A 19376-nucleotide genomic window follows, 5' to 3' on the forward strand; every position below is an offset into this window, starting at 1 on the left:
TATGCTGTAGAATTCTGATTGAATATTTTGCAGTAAAAATGCATCCAGGTGATACATCATTTTAAGCTTAATCATAATTTTTTTTTACAAGTTTAATTGAAATGACATGGAAGTGGGTCCTCAGAAAATGATGAGAGTTGTTTAAAACAGTCTCGATATTCAGGCCCTATTCTATCAGCTTTAATCCTCACCTGAGCTTCAGTCCTGCCCCAGGCAGAGGCTACGGAAATAAGAGACTAGAAAAGACTTACGCTCATTTTCGTTTCATTTAAGTGGTAGCTTATTTTTTGACATCTGGCTTTTTAATTTTTTTTTGAAGTGGGACTATATCCCCCTGCAATTTTCTTCTTACGCTTAGGAATAATCTCATTCTATATCAGAATTTGGAGATCTGCTCTGTTACTTTTTTTTTTTTTTTTTTTTTTTTGCGGTACGTGGGCTCTCACTGTTGTGGCCTCTCCTGTTGCGGAGCACAGGCTCCGGACGCGCAGGCTCAGTGGCCATGGCTCACGGGCCCAGCTGCTCCGCGACATGTGGGATCTTCCCGGACCGGGGCACGAACTCGTGTCCCCTGCATCGGCAGGCGGACTCTCAACCACTGCGCCACCAGGGAAGCCCTGCTCTGTTACTTTTAACGTCCAGTATGGCGACTTTGTAATTGATTTAATCTGACCCCTAATCGATGGGCTCATACGTTGCTGCCAGTTTTTTCCGAACAGCACCTCAGTGTGTGTGCATCTGTGTACAAATTGTGTTGAGAGCTTGTGCCAGCACCGTATCTGAAAGATAAATTCCTGGTTCAAGGGTGCTCACCACTCAGTGTCGTTACCTGTCACCAGGTGACCTCTGCAGGGGTTGTGCTCCATTTTCCTCCCGCAGTAATACAGGCACACAGGTTTTCTCTGTCCCCGCTAGCCCTGGGCAGCGTAGTCCTCGCCAGGAAATGGTGTAAACTGGTCTCATTGTTCGAGTGAGACGAAAGGTTTCTGTATTTTTAGTGGCTATATTTCATTTCATATAATCATGACCTCCATGTTTATATGCTTTGCTCGCTTTGCTAACAGATTATTCATATTTTCCTGTTGACTATTAAGTTAGATCCATCCTCTATGTTCCCAATAGTTTTTCCTGGCTTTTTATTTGTGTACTATTTTTATGGTGGTTATTATTTGGTTATGAGATTTTTAATTCTCATGTAATGAGATTGCTGTTTTAACTTTTCCTTTCTAGCTTCATGCTTCTCAACTTCATTTCCTTCCCTCTCCTAAGGGTTTATGTTTTCGGTTTTGTTTTTAAAGCCTGTCATTTTCTTCTAGTACTCCACTGTTTCATCTGACATCTTTTGATGTATACTAAATTCCTTCCGCAGGAAGGTTCTCATGGTCTTGCACAAAACATCTAATACTGGTGTTTTTCCAGCCATTGTCAGATTGCCCCAGCAGGGGACTCAGTAGCTATCCCACTGACCCGGCCGACCTGAGGGATTAGAGGCCAACTCGAGTGTCCGGTGATGTCAGTGCTAAGAGTAAACTGGAATAAGAGAACGAGGAGAGGTCTGGACAAGCATGTCAAGAAGGCCAGGCAGGCGGGCCGTGCGGTTTAGTGACTGATACTCTGGCTCACAACGGCGTTTGCATTAAAATGTCTTTAAATAAAAATGAATGGGATTTTGTGGGTGTTTTTGCTTGATGGTGAGCACCAACGTGCGGCTTTCTCTTCATTCTCTCAGATATCTTGAATGAACTCTTCCAGCGGGAGAACAGGGTGTTGCATTACTGGACCATGAGGAAGCGGCGGCTGGACCAGTGCCAGCAGTACGTGGTCTTTGAGCGAAGCGCCAAGCAGGTCAGCCATCACACAGCCCTCCCGGCGCCCTCCTCCCCGCGCTCAGGCCTCCGTCGTCAGATGGGCAGCTTCTGACATGGCAGCAGATGGAAAACCACTCCCTGATCATCAAAACAACCTTGCCTTTTACTTAACAGTTCGTTGCAAGAAAACCCCCCGGCCTCGTAAAAGTGTGTTACTCAGTGAGTCTGGCCTCAACAGGTGTGCCATTCAGCCCTGCCACGCTGCCGTCACCCTACAGATAAGACAGCGAAGTGCGAGCAGTCATGACCATGACGACTTAGGTCACTGTAAGATAACATGGTGGGCAGTTTTCCGGGTGGGCGTACTTACATTTTCAAGACAAAATATTGTTCTTCGGATAAACTGAGCTAAAATTAAGTAAGAACTGTGGCAGAATTTCTCAGTATACTCAAAAAAAAGGTCACGCATTTGGCTAAGGCAGAGACCTCAAGAGGGTACGTTTGCAGTGTCCCCCCTCCCCCCCCGGAAGTCATTTTCGGATCGATGGCCAGTTGTGGAGATCATTTTAGGGTAAAGTCTGTCTGACTGTAACTCAAACAGGAAGATGCCTGTCACTTCTCTCTGGCCTTAACAGTAGCCTAGGAATCCGTGCCCATTAGTCCAGAATTCGGAGGGTCAGGAGGGAGTGGGAGGGAGAAGGCTTGTTCTCAGAAGCCCCTGCGAGTCACCTCACATCCTCCACATCCCCGGGGCCCCCTCAGGGCTGCCAGTCCCTGGTGACCACATGTGACCTGCTCTGTCTTCTGGATCCACCTGGAAACCTGACACGTGCCTGACGCAGCGTAGGCATTCGATAAAATCCTTTTAGCTCAAGAAAGATTACATTTTCCTCAGCACAGGTTTCTTACTTGGGGAACATATTTTGTTTAATTTGGTAAATGTCAGTCTCTCACTGGGCAGCCTGCTGCCCAGAGCAGCTCGGTGTCCCAGGGCGTGAGCAGGAGTTCATGGTCCCTGGGCCTGGTGCCCTGACCTGGCCCGTCCCTTGTCTTGACTGGCTTTCCCAGATGCAGTTATCATGTTCGCAGCAGGGGTGGCAAGCAGTAGTATTTTTTAATGTTTAAATTCCATTTTCTTAACATTTTATTTAAGGATAATCTAACCATATTTCAGATTTATGGGGGCCTGATTTTATTTCTAATTAGAGACTATTTCATAATCTTTTCTCACATCTTTGTTTATCTCTCTGTTGAAAGACAAGGAGTCATTCAGCTACAGAGAACAAAATTGTAAATAATTCCCTTGACAGAGAGAAATAATGGAAGATGCTGTTGCTTTTTCCTAAAGTCACTTCACATGCCAAAAATAAAATCATTCAGTCTCTGCCGTTACAGAGGATGGCCCGTCAGCCCCACGGCCCTGTAGGGTTGGCTTCTGTGCTGTACAATAACAACAATCCCACAGTAAATACCGAGTTATGAGTGGGATGTGGCAGGTGACTTCCAGCCCCTGCTCTGCTCTGGGCACCTCCTGCCTCTGGGCTGCTCCTCCCGGGCTGTCTGTGCCCCCTCTCCCTTACCTCTGCCTCTGAAAGTCGGCTTTCAGTTCAGGGCTTGTTCTTGTTTCTCTTTCCTCTCTCCTTAGCTCTCACTGTTGTTTGTCTCCCAGCCCCGACCTCCATTTCTGGTCTCCAGGTGTAGAAACCCCAGCTCCCTCCTTGCGTCTCTCCACTTTGGCCTTAACCAAAGCAGAAGTGGACCCGGGACTCCCCGTCCGCCGTGTCCCTGCCCTCATCTTCCCTGATTCCTGCCTTTCCCGCATCTTCCCAGCTTCACCCCTTCATCGGGGCCTGATGCAGCACATCTGCCCTCTCCTCCGCCCCTCAAAGCCATCACAGGTACCAGCCTAGCCGTGTCCCATCTGAACCCCTGGACCGGTTTGCTAACCGGTGTTGCTTCTCTCGCTCACTCTCCACTCCCGTCCCTTTTCCATGTGGCAGCCCCATTCACTTCCAGACCAAAGTCCAAAGGCCTGCGGCCGCCGAGGGCCCCCTGTCGCCCTCCAACCTCACCTCCAGCCTCCCCCTGTGCTGGGCCCCTTTCCTCCCAAGCCCATCCCTTCTCAGCCTGCAGGTCCCTCATGGTCACAAGGACAGGGCCCAAGCCTCTCCCACCCCAGCGCCCCCCCCCACTCAGCACCTGCCTGCGTAGAGGGCGCTTGGGCACGATTCGCTGTGTGAACGGAGGAAGTAGGGACCTTTGAATAAATTGACCAAAATGGCTTTCTGCCTTGTTGCACTGTCAGTGTCAGCATTGTTTCAGAGATGGGATAGCCATGCTTGTGCAAAACCAAAGTAAATTCCCAGCCAGGAGGCTGCATGGTAAGTAACCTGGGTCGTGGTTTCCTTTTCATTTTTATCTTCTAACATGCCATAAATGCTGTGAAGTATCTAATCGAGATGGTGATGTTTCTGTTCCAAGACCAGCAAATCACAGCAGACGACTCAGATACTGTGAAGGGCAGATATGAAAGCTTCCATGTTTTTATGTTTCTCTTCCATTGGGTTGCTTTTTCAGATGTGTGTGTTTAAGTAAGATTTCACTTCAGATATATGCACACAGAAGGAAAAAAATGGCTTCCATCTAAAAACATGAAAGAGTAGGAGTCAGAATGTGTCCTTCTGTTGCAATCTGGACCTTGCCGGCCCCCTTCCTCCCAGGTGGGGTCATCTCTCTCCTACATCTCGGAGGTTAAGCCACTTCTGCCGGCGTCTCCCCAGAGCATCTTTATGCACAATGCCGCTATGTAGGAGCCGCCAGAAGGGAAGTGAAGTGGGTGCACACCTGAGTACTCACTGAAGGCAGGAATAGGAAGAAACATTTGAAAGCTGGGAATTTGCATCTGCTTTCTTTTCCTTTTTTAAGTTAGAACACCCCAGGAAGGCTGTCAAGTCCCTGTGACGTGAATGTCTCAGTATTTAGCAATGCAAGGGTCTCGGACTTCCCCTTCCCCACACTTTCTCAGTATTCTTGAGGGAGGCTATTCACTATTGCCCTTTAGGTTCATGCTTATAAGAAACTCTTGAGCTTGTTATCGTTGATGCCTAAGTGACATGATTACAGTTTTCTAGAACGTCAACTTTTAAGTTTGGAATTAAGATACATGTTTCAGAAGCTCATCTCTCTTTGAGGGAGTGTTTCTTGACGCGCCTGGGCTTGTGACTTTACGTTTAAATGAGATACTGAGGTATTGGGACTTGCTTCACCGACGTTGAGCCGTGAACATGTTTCCATTCCTTCCATCTCTAGGCTTTGGAGTGGATCCATGACAGTGGGGAGTTCTACCTTTCCACACACACCTCCACAGGTTCGAGTATCCAGCACACCCAGGAGCTGCTGAAGGAGCATGAGGACTTCCAGATCACGGCAAAGGTGAGCTTGCATTGGCCGGTGCCTGCGTGCCTGCCTGCGTGTTTCCAGGATAAACTCGAACAGGATACTTTGTGTAAAAGAGGTCTTTCCTAAAAGTATCATGGAAGAAATACATTATGCAGTTGGAGGAATGGGGTGAGCCAGATGGACTGTTAGATCCTAATTTAGTGGTGATTCTAAGGCCTTTCACACTGTCCTCACTTGTCCCTTCGTTTCTCTGTTTCCTGGTCTCTGGAAATGCCTCCCACCTCCTTCCTTTATTTTTTCTTCCTTCTTTGTCCTTTTCATTCTTCTCTTATTTTCATTCTATTTTCCAAGTATTTTCTGAGCACTTGCTATTTTTATGGAATGCTGGTATTCCCAGCTTGACTTAGACGGATCCTGTGCATGTTTCCTTGCCTTGTCTTGAACAGTGAAAACTGCTGCAGTAGCATCATGCCCAGTTGTCCAATCACGAAGCTGACTGGGTTTTATAGTTGGCAGAGTTTATGTCAGTGGCTGTTCATAGGCTTATAAAACTGGAGGCATTTTCACTTTTCTGCTGAATTAAATACATCTTTATGGCATACGCAGTACCTGTGACTGTGAATTTTTAAGCAGATGTGTAAGAATTCACACACTGACACGAATGTTTTCTCAATTAAAATATTTGTAGGGGCTAATTCCTTCTTTTACCTCAAAACAATTTTCAGGGTTCTAGGCTTCCCTTCTCAACCTGTGGTGTTTTTGTTTTTTGTTTTTCAAAGTTTTGAATATACATTCTATGCACTGTTTTCAGGAGCACCTCTGTTTTTGATGATAGAGTTAAGGTTTTAGAAAAAATTGGAAATTAATTCACATTTAAGAGTAGAAAATAAATGATGAAGCTGCATAATAATGTTTGGGTAAAAAGAAGTGTTCCTGAGGAGACACCTTCAAGATAGTGGAGGAGTAAGACGTGGAGATCACCGTCCTCCCCACAGATACATCAAAAGTACATCTACATGTGGAACAACTCCAACAGAACACCTACTGAACGCTGACAGAAGACCTCAGACCTCCCAAAAGGCAAGAAAGTCCCCACATATCTGGCCGTGTAGCTGACAGGGTCTTAGGGCTCTGGCCGGTTGTCACTCCTGAGCCTCTGAGGTGGGAGAGCCAAGTTCAGGACATTGGACCACCAGAGACCTCCGGGCCCCTCATAATATCAAGCAGCAAGAGCTCTCCCAGACATCTCCGCCTCAACGCTAAGACCCAGCTCGACTCAACGACCAGCAAGCTCCAGTGCTGGACACCCATGCCAAACAACTAGCAAGAGAGGAACACAACCCTACCCATTAACAGAGGGGCTGCCTAAAATCATAATAAGTTCACAGATACCCCAAAACACACCACTGGACACGGTCCTGCCCACCAGAAAGACAAGATCCAGCCTCATCCACCAGAACACAGGCACTAGTCCCCTCCACCAGGAAGCCTAGACAACCCACTAAACCAACCTTAGCCACTGGGGGGCAGACACCAAAAACAACGGGAACTACGAACCTGCAGCCTGCAGAAAGGAGACCCCAAACACAGTAAGATAAGCAAAATGAGAAAACAGAGAAGCACATAGCAGATGAAGGAGCAAGGTAAAAACCCACCAGACCAAACAAATGAAGAGGAAATAGGCAGTCTACCTGAAAAAGAATTCAGAGTAATGATAGTAAAGATGATCCAAAATCTTGGAAATAGAATAGAGAAAATGCAAGAAACATTTAACAAGGACCTAGAAGAACTAAAGATGAAACAAGCAACCATGAACAACACAATAAATGAAATTAAAAATACTCTAGAAGGGATCAATAGTAGAATAACTAAGGCAGAAGAACAGATAAGTGACCTGGAAGATAAAATAGTTGAAATAACTACCACAGAGCAGAATAAAGAAAAAAGAATGAAAAGAATTGAGGACAGTCCCAGAGACTTCTGGGACAACATTAAATACACCAGCATTCGAATTACAGGGGTCCCAGAAGAAGAAGAGAAAAAGAAAGGGTGTGAGAAAATATTTGAAGAGATTATAGTTGAAAACTTCCCTAATACGGGAAAGGGAATAGTCAGTCCAGGAAGCACAGAGTCCCATACAGGATAAATCCAAGGAGAAACATGCCAAGACACATATTAATCAAACTATCAAAAATTAAATACAAAGAAAAAATATTAAAAGCAGCAAAGGAAAAGCAACAAGTAACATACAAGGGAATCCCCATAAGGTTAACAGCTGATTTTTCAGCAGCAACTGCAAGCCAGAAGGGAGTGGCAGGACATATTTAAAGTGATGAAAGGGAAAAACCTACAACCAAGATTACTCTACCCAGCAAGGATCTCATTCAGATTCGACGGAGAAATTAAAACCTTTACAGACAAGCAAAAGCTAAGAGAATTCATCACCCCCAAACCAGCTTTACAAAAAATGCTAAAGGAACTTCTCTACGCAGGAAACACGAGAAGGAAAAGACCTACAATAAGAAACCCAAAACAATTAAGAAAATAGTAATAAGAACATACATATCAATAGTTACCTTAAATGTAAATGGATTAAGTGCTCCAACCGAAAGACACAGACTGCCTGAATGGATACAGAAACAACACCCGTATATATCAGGTCTACAAGACACCCACTTCAGACCTAGCAACACATACAGGCTGAAAGTGAGGGGATGGAAAAAGATATTCCATGCAAATGGAAATCAAAAGAAAGCTGAAGTAGCGATTCTAGTATCAGACAAAATAGACTTTAAAATAAAGACTATGACAAGAAACAAAGAAGGACACTAAGTAATGATCAAGGGATCAATCCAAGAAGATGATATAACAATTGTAAATATTTACACACCCAACAGAGGAGCACCTCAATACATAAGGCAAATGCTAACAGACATAAAAGGGAAAATTGACAGTAACACAGTAATAGTAGTGGACTTGAACACCCCACTTTCACCAATGGAGAGATCAACCAAAATGAAAATAAATAAGGAAACACAAGCTTTAAGTGATACATTAAACAAGATGGACTTAATTGATATTTATAGGACATTCCATCCAAAACAACAGAATACACTTTCTTCACAAGTGCTTATGTAACATTCTCCAGGATAGATCATATCTTGGGTCACAAATCACGCCTTGGTAATTTTAAGAAAATTGAAATCATATCAATTATCTTTTCTGACCACAACACTATGAGACTAGATATCAATTACAGGAAGAAAACTGTAAAAAATACAAACACATGGAGGCTAAACAATATGCTACTAAATAACTAAGAGATCACTGAAGAAATCAGAGAGGAAATCAGAAAATACCTGGAAACAAATGACAATGAAAACACAACGACCGAAAACCTATGGGATGCAGCAAAAGCAGTTTTAAGAGGGAAGTTTATACCAATACAGTCCTACCTTAAGAAACAAGAAACATCTCAAATAAACAACCTAACCTCACACCTAAAACAATTAAGAGAGAAGAACAAAAAAACCCCAAAGTTAGCAGAAGGAAAGAAATCATAAAGATCAGATCAGAAATAAATGAAAAAGAAATGAAGGAAACAGTAGCAAAGATCAGTAAATCTAAAAGCTGGTTCTTTGAGAAGATAAACAAAATTGATAAACCATTAGCCAGACTCATCAAGAAAAAAAGGAAGAAGACTTAAATCAACAGAATTAGAAATGAAAAAGGAGCAGTAACAAATGACACTGCAGAAATACAAAGGATCATGAGAGATTACTACAAGCAACTATATGCCAATAAAATGGACAGCCTAGAAGAAATGGACAAATTCTTAGAAAAGCACAACCTTCTGAGACTGAACCAAGAAGAAGTAGAAGATATAAACAGGCCACTCACAAGCACTGAAATTGAAACTGTGATTAAAAATCTTCCAACAAACAAAAGCCCAGGACCAGATGGCTTCACAAATGAATTATGTCAAACATTTAGAGAAGAGCTAACACCCATCCTTCTCAAACTCTTCCAAAATATAGCAGAGGGAGGAACACTGCCGAACTCATTCTACCACCATGACCACCATCACCCTGATACCAAAACCAGACAAAGATGTTACAAAAAAACAAAACCGCAGGCCAATATCACTGATGAACATAGATGCAAAAATTCTCAGCAAAATGCTAGCAAACAGAATCCAACAGCACACTAAAAGGATCATACACCATGATCAAGTGGGCTTTATCCCAGGAATGCAAGGATTCTTCAGTATATGCAAATCAATATGATACACCATATTAACAAATTGAAGGAGCAAAACCATATGATCATCTCAATAGATGCAGAAAAAGCTTTTGACAAAATTCAACACCCATTTACGATAAAAACTCTCCAGAAAGTAGGTGTAGTGGGAACTTACCTCAACATAATAAAGGCCATATGTGACAAACCCACAGCCAGCATCGTTCTCAATGGTGAAAAACTGAAACCATTTCCAGTAAGATGAGGGACAAGACAAGGTTGCCCACTTTCACCAGTATTATTTGACATAGTTTTGGAAGTTTTAGCCACAGCAATCAGAGAAGAAGAAGAAATAAAAGGAATACAAATTGGAAAAGAAGAAGTAAAACTGTCAGTTTGCAGATGACATTATACTATACATAGATAATCCTGAAGATGCCAGCAGAAAATTACTAGAACTAATCAATGAATTTGGTAAGGTTGCAGGATACAAAATTAATGCACAGAAATCTCTTGCATTCCTATACACTAATGATGAAAAATTGGAAAGAGAAATTAAGGAAACACTCCCATTTACCATTGCAACAAAAAGAATAAAATATCTAGGAATAAACTTACCTAAGGAGACAGAAGATCTGTATGAAGAAAATTATAAGACACTGATGAAAGAAATTAAAGATGATACAAACACGTGGAGAGATATACCATGTTCTTGGATTGGAAGAATCAACATTGTGAAAATGAGTATACTGCCCAAAGCAATCTACAGATTCAGTGCAATCCCTATCAAATTACCAATGGCATTTTTCACAGAACTAGAGCAAAAGATATCACAGTTTGTATGGAAACACAAAAGACCCCAAATAGGGCTTCCCTGGTGGCGCAGTGGTTGAGAGTCCGCCTGCCGATGCAGGGGACACGGGTTCGTGCCCCGATCCCGGAAGATCCCACATGCCGCGGAGCGGCTGGGCCCGCGAGCCATGGCCGCGGAGCCTGTGTGTCCGGAGCCTGTGCTCCGCAACGGGAGAGGCCACAGCAGTGAGAGGAAAAAAAAAAAAAAAAAAAAAAAAAAGACCCCAAATAGCCAAAACAATCTTGAGAAAGAAAAACGGAGCTGGAGCAATCAGGTTCCCTGACTTCAGACTATACTACAAGCTACAGTAATGAAGACAGTGTGGTACTGGCACAGAAACAGAAATATAGATTAGTGGTACAGCATAGAAAGCCCAGAGATAAACCCATGCATATATGTCACCTTATCTTTGATAAATGAGTCAAGAATATACAATGGAGAAAAGACAACCTCTTCCGTAAGTGGTACTGGGCAAACTGGACAGCTATGTGTAAAAGAATGAAATTAGATCACTCCCTAACACCATACACAAAAATAAACTCCAGATGGATTAAAGACCTAAATTGAAGGCCAGACAGTGTAAAACTCTTGGAGGAAAACATAGGCAGGACACTCTGTGACATAAATCACAGCAAGATCCTTTTGACCCACCTCCTGGAGAAATGGATATAAAAACAAAAATAAACAAATGGGACCTAATGAAACTTAAAAACTTTTGCACAGCAAAGAAAACCATAAGATGAAAAGACAACCCTCAGAATGGGAGAAAATATTTGCAAACGAAGCAGTGGACAGAGGATTAATCTCCAAAATATAGAAGCAGCTCATGCAGCTCAATATCAAAAAAACAAACAACCCAATCCAAAAATGGGCAGAAGACCTAAATAGACATTTCTCCAAAGTAGATATACAGATTGCCAACAAACACATGAAAGGATGCTCAACATCACTAATCATTAGAGAAATGCAAATCAAAACTACAATGAGTTATCACCTCACACCCGTAAGAATGGCCATCATCAAAAAATCTACAAACAATAAATGCTGGAGAGGGTTTGGAGAAAAGGGAACCCACTTGTACCATTGGTGGGAATATAAATTGATACGGCCACTATGGAGAACAGTATGGAAGTTCCTTAAAAAGCTAAAAATAGACCTACCATATGACCCAGCATTCTCACTACTGGGCATATACCCTGAGAAAACTATAATTCAAAAAGAGTCATGTACCACAGTGTTCATTGTAGCTCTATTTACAGTAGCCAGGACATGGAAGCAACCTAAGTGTCCATCGACAGATGAATGTATAATGAAGATGTGGCACATATATACAATGGACTATTATTCGGCCATAAAAAGAAATGAAATTGAGTTATTTGTAGTGAGGTGGATGGACCTAGAGTCTGTCATACAGAATGAAGTAAGTCAGAAAGAGAAAAACAAATACTGTGTGCTAACACATATGTATGGAATCTAAAAAAAAAAAAAAGGGGGGGGGTCTGAAGAACCTAGGGGCAGGACAGGAATAAAGACGCAGACGTAGAGAATGGACTTGAGGACACAGGGAGGGGGAAGTGTAAGCTGGGACGAAGTGAGAGAGTGGCGTGGACATATATACAGTACCAAATGTAAAATAGATAGCTAGTGGGAAGCAGCCGCGTAGCACAGGGAGATCAGCTTGGTGCTTTGTGATCAGCTAGAGGGGTGGGATAGGGAGGGCGGGAGGGAGACACAAGAGGGAGGAGATATGGGGATATATGTGTACGTACAGCTGATTCACTTTGTTATACAGCAGAAAGTAACACAACAATGTAACACAATTATCCTCCAATAAAGATGTTAAAAAAATAAAATAAAAGGTTATATTGAAAAAAAACAACAAAAAAAGAAGTGGTGTATATGTACTACTTTATTTAAAAAGGATAACCAACAAGGACCTACTGTATAGCACAGGGAACTCTGCTCAGTGTTATGTGGCAGCCTGAATGGGAGGGGAGTCTGGGTGAATGGACTCGTGTATATATGGCTGAGTCGCTTTGCTGTGCACCTGAAACTATCACAGCATTGTTAGTTGGGTATACTCCAATATAAAATTAAAACTTAAAAAAAAAAAAGTGTTCCTATAAAGTAAAAAGATTGAATTTCTTGTGTGGCCCTTGGCTTTGAAAACATATCCGTGGGGAATTTTTAAATCGTTTAGAATGACAAGAGCTACTTTGTATTATGTTTATTTTCCCCTTTTGATACATTCTGTAACAACTTCTGACTCCTGCTGTTCCTTCTTCCTGGGGCTCTCTTCTCAGCTGCCCTCCACCCCAAGCTGTAAGTGTACATTTTCCATTCGGGCTCTCGGTGCCGGGCTGTGGGGACCCCTGGTCTCTGTTCTGGAGGACACACAGTCTAGCGGGGCTCAGTGGGGAGGCCTGCAGCAGGAGCATTTGGGTAGGGCGAGCCCCACCCAGAGGGGCCATGAACGCTCCGAGGGGGCCCCCGCCCGCTCGGTTGAGGGGAGCTGACCTGTCATACTTCTGCAGGTAAGGATCATATCTTTTCCTTCCTCTAGCTGCAGCACATGTTTGGCTGTATAATTCTTATTTTTTGTTAATAATTGGATAGTAAATACAGTTATTATGTGCCTTATATGATTTATATTTGTTTCATTGAATGTCCTTTGGTTATAGATAGTGAGAAAATGCCTAAGACACACTCAGGTAGATTTAAGCTTTGCTCCTTTGCACTGACTTAAATTTCCATGGATGCTCCACTCTGCAAGCCATGTGTACAGCCAGACAGCTGTTCACTGCCCAACTCCAGGGGACGCCATGCGATGCACACAGGTTGTGGTGGGAATGTCGTCATCTAGAGCTGAGTAGCGTGGCAGCTTTGTGCCACCAGTGGAGCACGTACAAAGGGATTTTCCCATTATTTCTAGTTTTGCCATTTCCTCAGACTTGGGTTGTGGTTTTGGGAAGAATGAGCAGTAACAGGCATATTTTGTTTTTGTTTTTGTTTTTTTGCGGTACGCGGGCCTCTCACTGTTGTGGCCTCTCCCGCAGTGGAGCACAGGCTCCGGACGCGCAGGCCCAGCGGCCATGGCTCACGGGCCCAGCCGCTCCGCGGCATGTGGGATCTTCCCAGACCGGGGCACAAACCCGTGTCCCCTGCATCGGCAGGCGGACTCTCAACCACTGCGCCACCAGGGAAGCCCCAGTAACAGGCATATTTTTGCCTGTATTTTATTTAAAAAAAGAAGCATCTAAAATCATAGGTGACATCTGATCTTTCTATTTCCCAAATAGAGCTGTTTCTTTTGTTGGGTTTATTGAATTCGCTTTGCTAAGAGGAACTGATAGGTTTTGGAAAGAGCGCCTCTCAGGGTTTTTTCTTAGCATTTTTTCTTTGGTTTCTGGCTCCTTTTCTTTTAATCAGAAACCACCTGCTTTCGTGCTTGGAGACATCGTGTAGTTTCTCGTGTGGAAATGAGGCTCTTGCTCGCCTTCTATCCCTCTGTCTTAGTGTCTTCTAAGAAGTCATTTTTCTCTTGTTACCTAGAAAATCCTTTCTTCTGACATGACATCTTCCCGTTTAGTAGTTACCTAATTAGTATTGTAACATTTTTAGGGTTAATGGAAATGAAACCTCACTATCTGATTAAGACTCAGCTTGATTCCTTTGCAACTCAAGGCAGTAATTTCTCAAAATGCTTTTAAGCACCACGGACATCCAGGCCATGGGTGTTTACTTAAAAGTAGATTTCTGTCCTCACCAGGCACTACTGACTTGGACTCTCTGGGAGCAAGGCTTGAAAAGGAGCATTTCTAACAAGCTCTCCAGGTGGTTTGTATGCACACTCAAGTTTGAAACCCACTGCCTTACTAAGACCTTCACAACTTTGTCCCCTGTGCCAAATGCCTTACTTTGCTAGAAAGTGTCTGAGACCATTGAATATGCATCCTTTCTGGGTTTCTGATTACCTGAGAACATGATGAGTAAAGCTCTTGTGAGCATGTGGACTTAAACGTTCGGTCTGCCTTTATTTTTCTCCAGTCCCTTGCTTATGCCTAAAGATGAGGTTGTTCAAATTATATTTGTACTCTTCAAAAATAAAAATCTGCCTTCATAACAATCTCTTATACAAACGAGGCAACTGTGTCCTGATAGTGAAGGATAAGCAAGTTGTTAAATGAAAATGCTAGGTGCCACGCAGTGCTTATCATAGGCATTTATGCAAAAAAGGGAAGGGGAAAAATACACATATATTATACATACACGCACTTGCTTGTGTATAATAAAACATCTCGGGGGTGGTACACATGAAGCTGATACAGGTAACAGGTGAATGTGGAGTGAGAAGGCCTTTCACTTTGTGTCCTTTTGTACCTTTTGAATTCTGTGACTGCATTTTTAAAATACCAGTTAAAATAAAAATACACCGTTATAAAAGGCTCATGGATTAGCAGGTTCGTCCTACTTAATTTTTTTTTTTTTTTTTTTGCGGTACACGGGCCTCTCACTGTTGTGGCCTCTCCCGTTGCGGAGCACAGGCTCCGGACGCGCAGGCTCAGTGGCCATGGCTCACGGGCCCAGCCGCTCCGCGGCATGTGGGATCTTCCCAGACCGGGGCACGAACCCACGTCCCCTGCATCGGCAGGCGGACTCTCAACCACTGCGCCACCACGGAAGCCCCCTCCTACTTAATTTTGATCACACCGTTCATGCCCTCAACAATTATTTATTGGACTCTACAGTATACCAGGAACCACTCATTGGTGCGGAGCTCATGGACTGCACGTTCTAGTTAGAGAAACGAGCAATAACATGATAAATGAGTAAATATATATACATACATGTTAAATAATAAGAGAAAAAGCCACCGGGGAGGGAAGGGTTGCCATCTTTGATAGAGAGGCTTCGGCAGGTCTCCTCAAGAAGCCTTTGACTATCTGATGAGCATTTTTGTTTAAATGAAGTTTACAGATGGAAGATTTATAGATCTACCAGGCTTTGCCTATAGGAAACCTTTTGTTCTGTATCTAAAATCATAGTATCAGCCTATTGGTGTCACATGCTTGCAACTAGTCTGTTTTGTGATGTGTTTTTGACATATATGAAAATCTGCCTTTAGTTTCTTGGTGGCTTTTGTTTTCTGTTTTAATGTAGGTAAGATGCATTATCTTTTTTATCTTCACTTCTATGTCCCCACTGCTTAAAGCATAAAATAACCCCTTAAAGATTAAGGGGCCCTTGGACAGCACGGGGTTGAACTGTGTGGGTCCTCTTATACTCAGATTTTTGTCAACAAATACATACTGTAGTACTGCCTGATCCCATTGAAGCCTCGGATGTGGACTGCACGGGGGCAGGGTGAGAAGTGAGGCGCAGGGGTCAGCACCCCAACCCCTGAATTGTTCAAGGGTCGGCTGTTTGCAGTGCCCTCCACTGATGTCATTCATGACAGTGGAAAAGAAATGCTTAAATGGTGGTAAAACACAACTTCCCTGTGCTTTTCAGAAGTTGGTAAACAGCAAAACCTTCTTTAGGCAACCTGATTTTTTAAAAATCCTGTATCAGCCATGTTAATTCTCTTTGATAGTAAAATTTAATAATGTTTCTAACTTAAATCCCTTTTGGAATTTATGCTTCCAAGTCTGAAGCTTTGATTTCTTACTTCCTTGGTATATAATTAGGCTTGTCTTAACCAGAAAGGTATCGTGTTGATCACAAGTCAGAAGGTTTGTTTGACAGGTATTTTCCTTTCAGCTCACTCTACTTGAGTTCATTTCCACACAAGATGAAGGCCCTAAAAAAACTTTCAGAGTGTTTTGTTTGGCTGACTTTCTCCAATAAACAGCTTTTATACAATTTGCAATAGCAGTTTTTTTCACAGAGGTATTAATGTCTCTGGAGTTCTGTTTTCCTGTAGTTTTTTTGTAAAGTATGTATTCATGCCAGTTAAAAGTAACTACCACTCCCATTAAAGTTGCAGGTGTATACACACTTGCATAAAGGACCCAATGTTAATTTATTATCTCAATAAATATTTGGTAGATGGCCACCATGTGCCAGACACGTAGAAGGTATGTGAGATACTAGTGAGCAGAGTAAGCAAATGTCCCCGGCTGCTGGCAGGTACATTCTAACCAGGAGAGAGACAGGCAGTGATCTTAGCAAGTGAATTACACCTCTGGGGAGGGTGAGGCGTGCTGCGGGGGAGGGTGAGGCGTGCTGCGGGGCAGGGCGGCACGCGGCAGTCGTGAGGGTTAGGGAGGCCGGTGAGAAGTGGCCTTTATTCGAGCAAAGCATGAAGGAACCATGGAGACGTCCGGGGGAGCAGCATTCCGGGCGGAAGGGGCACCGGTGCACAGAGGTGGAGGCCAGCAAGCCTGGAGGGATGGTGGGCAAGCCGGACCCTGTGGAGGAGCCCAGGGGGCGTTCGTGTAGAGTCTGAGGATGTTCACAGCTGGCTTTGCAGGCTGCCTAGTGAACTCTGCTCAAAACTTTTATTGTACAAAGGAAGATAGTTTATCCAGGTTTTGAACCCTGACCTCCTTCCTTTGGGGGATTTTTAAAGTCAATTTCCTGAATGTTAGTCATAAAGATTTTCTAGTTAAAGCCTAAGTGAGAAAAGTAGGTTCCATAGCAGAAGAGTAACTATATTCATATGAAGTGCCAGGGGGAATGTTGAAGGAACCCTAAGGACTGAATGAAATGGTTACAACAAATGATATAAGTAATAAGTCATAATGAGTGAAATAATAAATGAAATGGATGTGACGAAAAATCTGTTGAAGAATCAGATTTGAGTGAAATCACTGCCGTATGTATGTATGTACGTACCTATCCATCTATCGGACCAGTGTTTTATGGTTATCTTTAGCTATAAAAGTAGGAAAGTCATCCTTAAAGATCTTTCTATGTGCATATAAAATGAAATAAGTGTATTTCTGAGAGAGAGTTTTAAAACAGGGACTAGGTTTTAAATACCTCTATGAAGGCAGCTTCCCTAGTCGTGACTTTTCCTCCGGGTCTCCTGAGAATTAAAGAAGAAGCGAGCGCGTGATGTGATGCTGCGGCATCAGGGATTTGGTTGAGTATCTGCGGGGGGCGGCGGCGGGGGCTTGGCCACATAGGCTCCAGGAGAACAAAAATCTCAGACGGCTGCTGCCCTAAAAGGGCTTTCGGTCTAACTGGGGACACAGAACAAACAAGCGTAAGGCGAGAGGTGTCTGTAAGCAGTACCTGTGACCTTCACAGGAGGAGAGTCGTGGAATGTAGAGGCTGTCCCGAGTGAGCATCCACTTGTTCATTCTGCAGAGTGACTGAGCATCTACCAGGTGAAGACACCGTCCAAAGACAGTCCAGACTTTTCCCTCGAGGTCATGAAAATGCCATTCATTGCAGAAGAGCTGAGGAAACGGAGCCAGTCTAGGATCGGGGAGGTGAATCGGGTGGACTTAGGGCTCCAGTCTGAGTTTCTGTCACCAGCAATTACTTTCCTGTTCAGAGCTCAGAGTTGTAGGCAAGTTGCCACTGTGTTTCTGGTTTCTGGCAGTTGGGTTCATTTGCTTCACAATACTTTCCTGTTGTTTTTTTGCAGCAAACCAAAGAGAGAGTGAAGCTATTGATACAGCTGGCTGATGGCTTTTGTGAAAAGGGGCATGCCCATGCGGCAGAGATAAAAAAATGTGTCACTGCAGTGGATAAGAGGTACAGAGATTTCTCTCTGCGGATGGAGAAGTACAGGACCTCTTTGGAGAAAGCCCTGGGGATTTCTTCAGATTCCAACAAATCGGTAAATTGCTTTGTGCAAACTGAGTAAATGACTGTTCTCTTCTTCGTACTGTTTGTCGATTTAATTAACTGAAGTTCATTGACTCCCTTATTTCACAGAGTAAAAGTCTTCAGCTAGATATCATTCCGGCCAGTATCCCCGGGTCAGAGGTGAAACTCCGCGATGCCGCTCATGAACTTAATGAAGAAAAACGGAAATCTGCCCGCAGGAAAGAGTAAGCTTGTCTTTAAGAACCTGCCAGGATTCATTGAAAAAGTGAAGAAAATGTCACTGGGACAAAGATGCTTACTTCCGTGTGTGCTTTGAAATCAAGCAGTGTTAATAGGTTTCATTGCTCTGCATGTGCTTAGTTTTGACAGCAAAAATGCCACTGTGTCCACTGTCCCCTTATCACCTGACGCAGAAACAGTATCTTGTTGTTTCTGTCCATGCGCCCCCATTTCCTATGTGGTTGACAAGTTGGTTTAGTGTCATTTGTCATCAATAGGTCATGAGTAGTAATACTAAGGAGAAGAAATGAATAAGAGAAGTGCAGCTGTTTGGAAGTTGCTAATTAGTAAACTGTACTAGATATGAATAAAGACAAAAGATTGCCCTAAACCAGTGGTTCTCAGTCGGGGCCAGCTTTGTTCCCCCGGAGGGACATTTGACAACGTGTGGACACAAGTTTGGTTGTCACCCAGTGTGGAGGGGGGAGGGCTCCTGGCATCTAGTGGGCGGAGCCAGGGATGCTGCGAAGCCTTTTATAATGCACAGGACAGTCCTACAGCAAAGCATCCTCCAGCCCCAAACGTCAATACTGCCAGGCTGAGAAACCATGACCAGTAGGTACCTTAACAAAATTTCTTCCAGAATGTTTTTTCCTTTGAATTGGTGACTGGATACTGTTAATTCTCCTATTCTTGCTTTAATTCTCCGGAACATATCACTGACTAATGCTTTTTCAACCACCTTATTATTTCATAGACCCTAAAAGTAAATAGTTAAAATAAGCATGTCTCCTGACTGTGAACTAAACTAGTTGCTGTCTTTTCCTCTGCTTTAAGGTTCATAATGGCTGAGCTAATTCAAACTGAAAAGGCTTACGTAAGAGACCTCCGGGAGTGTATGGATGTAAGTAAGTTTTTCTGCCTGTTTATTTAGATGGAGTACAGTGTTGCTGTTTATTCTTACCTGTTGGCGATTCTTAAAATAATCATGTTTCGCTGTTATTTTTGAGATTTGAAGTGTGCGCGCGCAGGCTTCTGTGCGTGTTTCTGCACTTCTGTGAAGTTCTAGGCGTGTT

The 19376-nt window shown here is 43.3% G+C and overlaps 1 protein-coding gene across 3 annotated transcripts in view; it reads left to right on the forward strand.

Annotated features, from left to right (window-relative positions):
- The window catches only part of TRIO (trio Rho guanine nucleotide exchange factor), a 390266-nt gene that overhangs the window by 262954 nt on the left and 107936 nt on the right, over positions 1-19376 (forward strand). For all 3 annotated transcript variants that reach the window (XM_060092734.1, XM_060092735.1, XM_060092733.1), the window contains exons 20-24: positions 1730-1845; positions 5118-5240; positions 17897-18091; positions 18190-18305; positions 19138-19204. In XM_060092734.1, the coding sequence (XP_059948717.1) occupies positions 1730-1845; positions 5118-5240; positions 17897-18091; positions 18190-18305; positions 19138-19204 (617 nt within the window). The remainder of the gene's footprint in view (positions 1-1729; positions 1846-5117; positions 5241-17896; positions 18092-18189; positions 18306-19137; positions 19205-19376) is intronic.

The sequence above is a fragment of the Mesoplodon densirostris genome, chromosome 3 (assembly GCF_025265405.1).
Source record: "Mesoplodon densirostris isolate mMesDen1 chromosome 3, mMesDen1 primary haplotype, whole genome shotgun sequence".
NCBI lineage: Eukaryota > Metazoa > Chordata > Mammalia > Artiodactyla > Ziphiidae > Mesoplodon > Mesoplodon densirostris.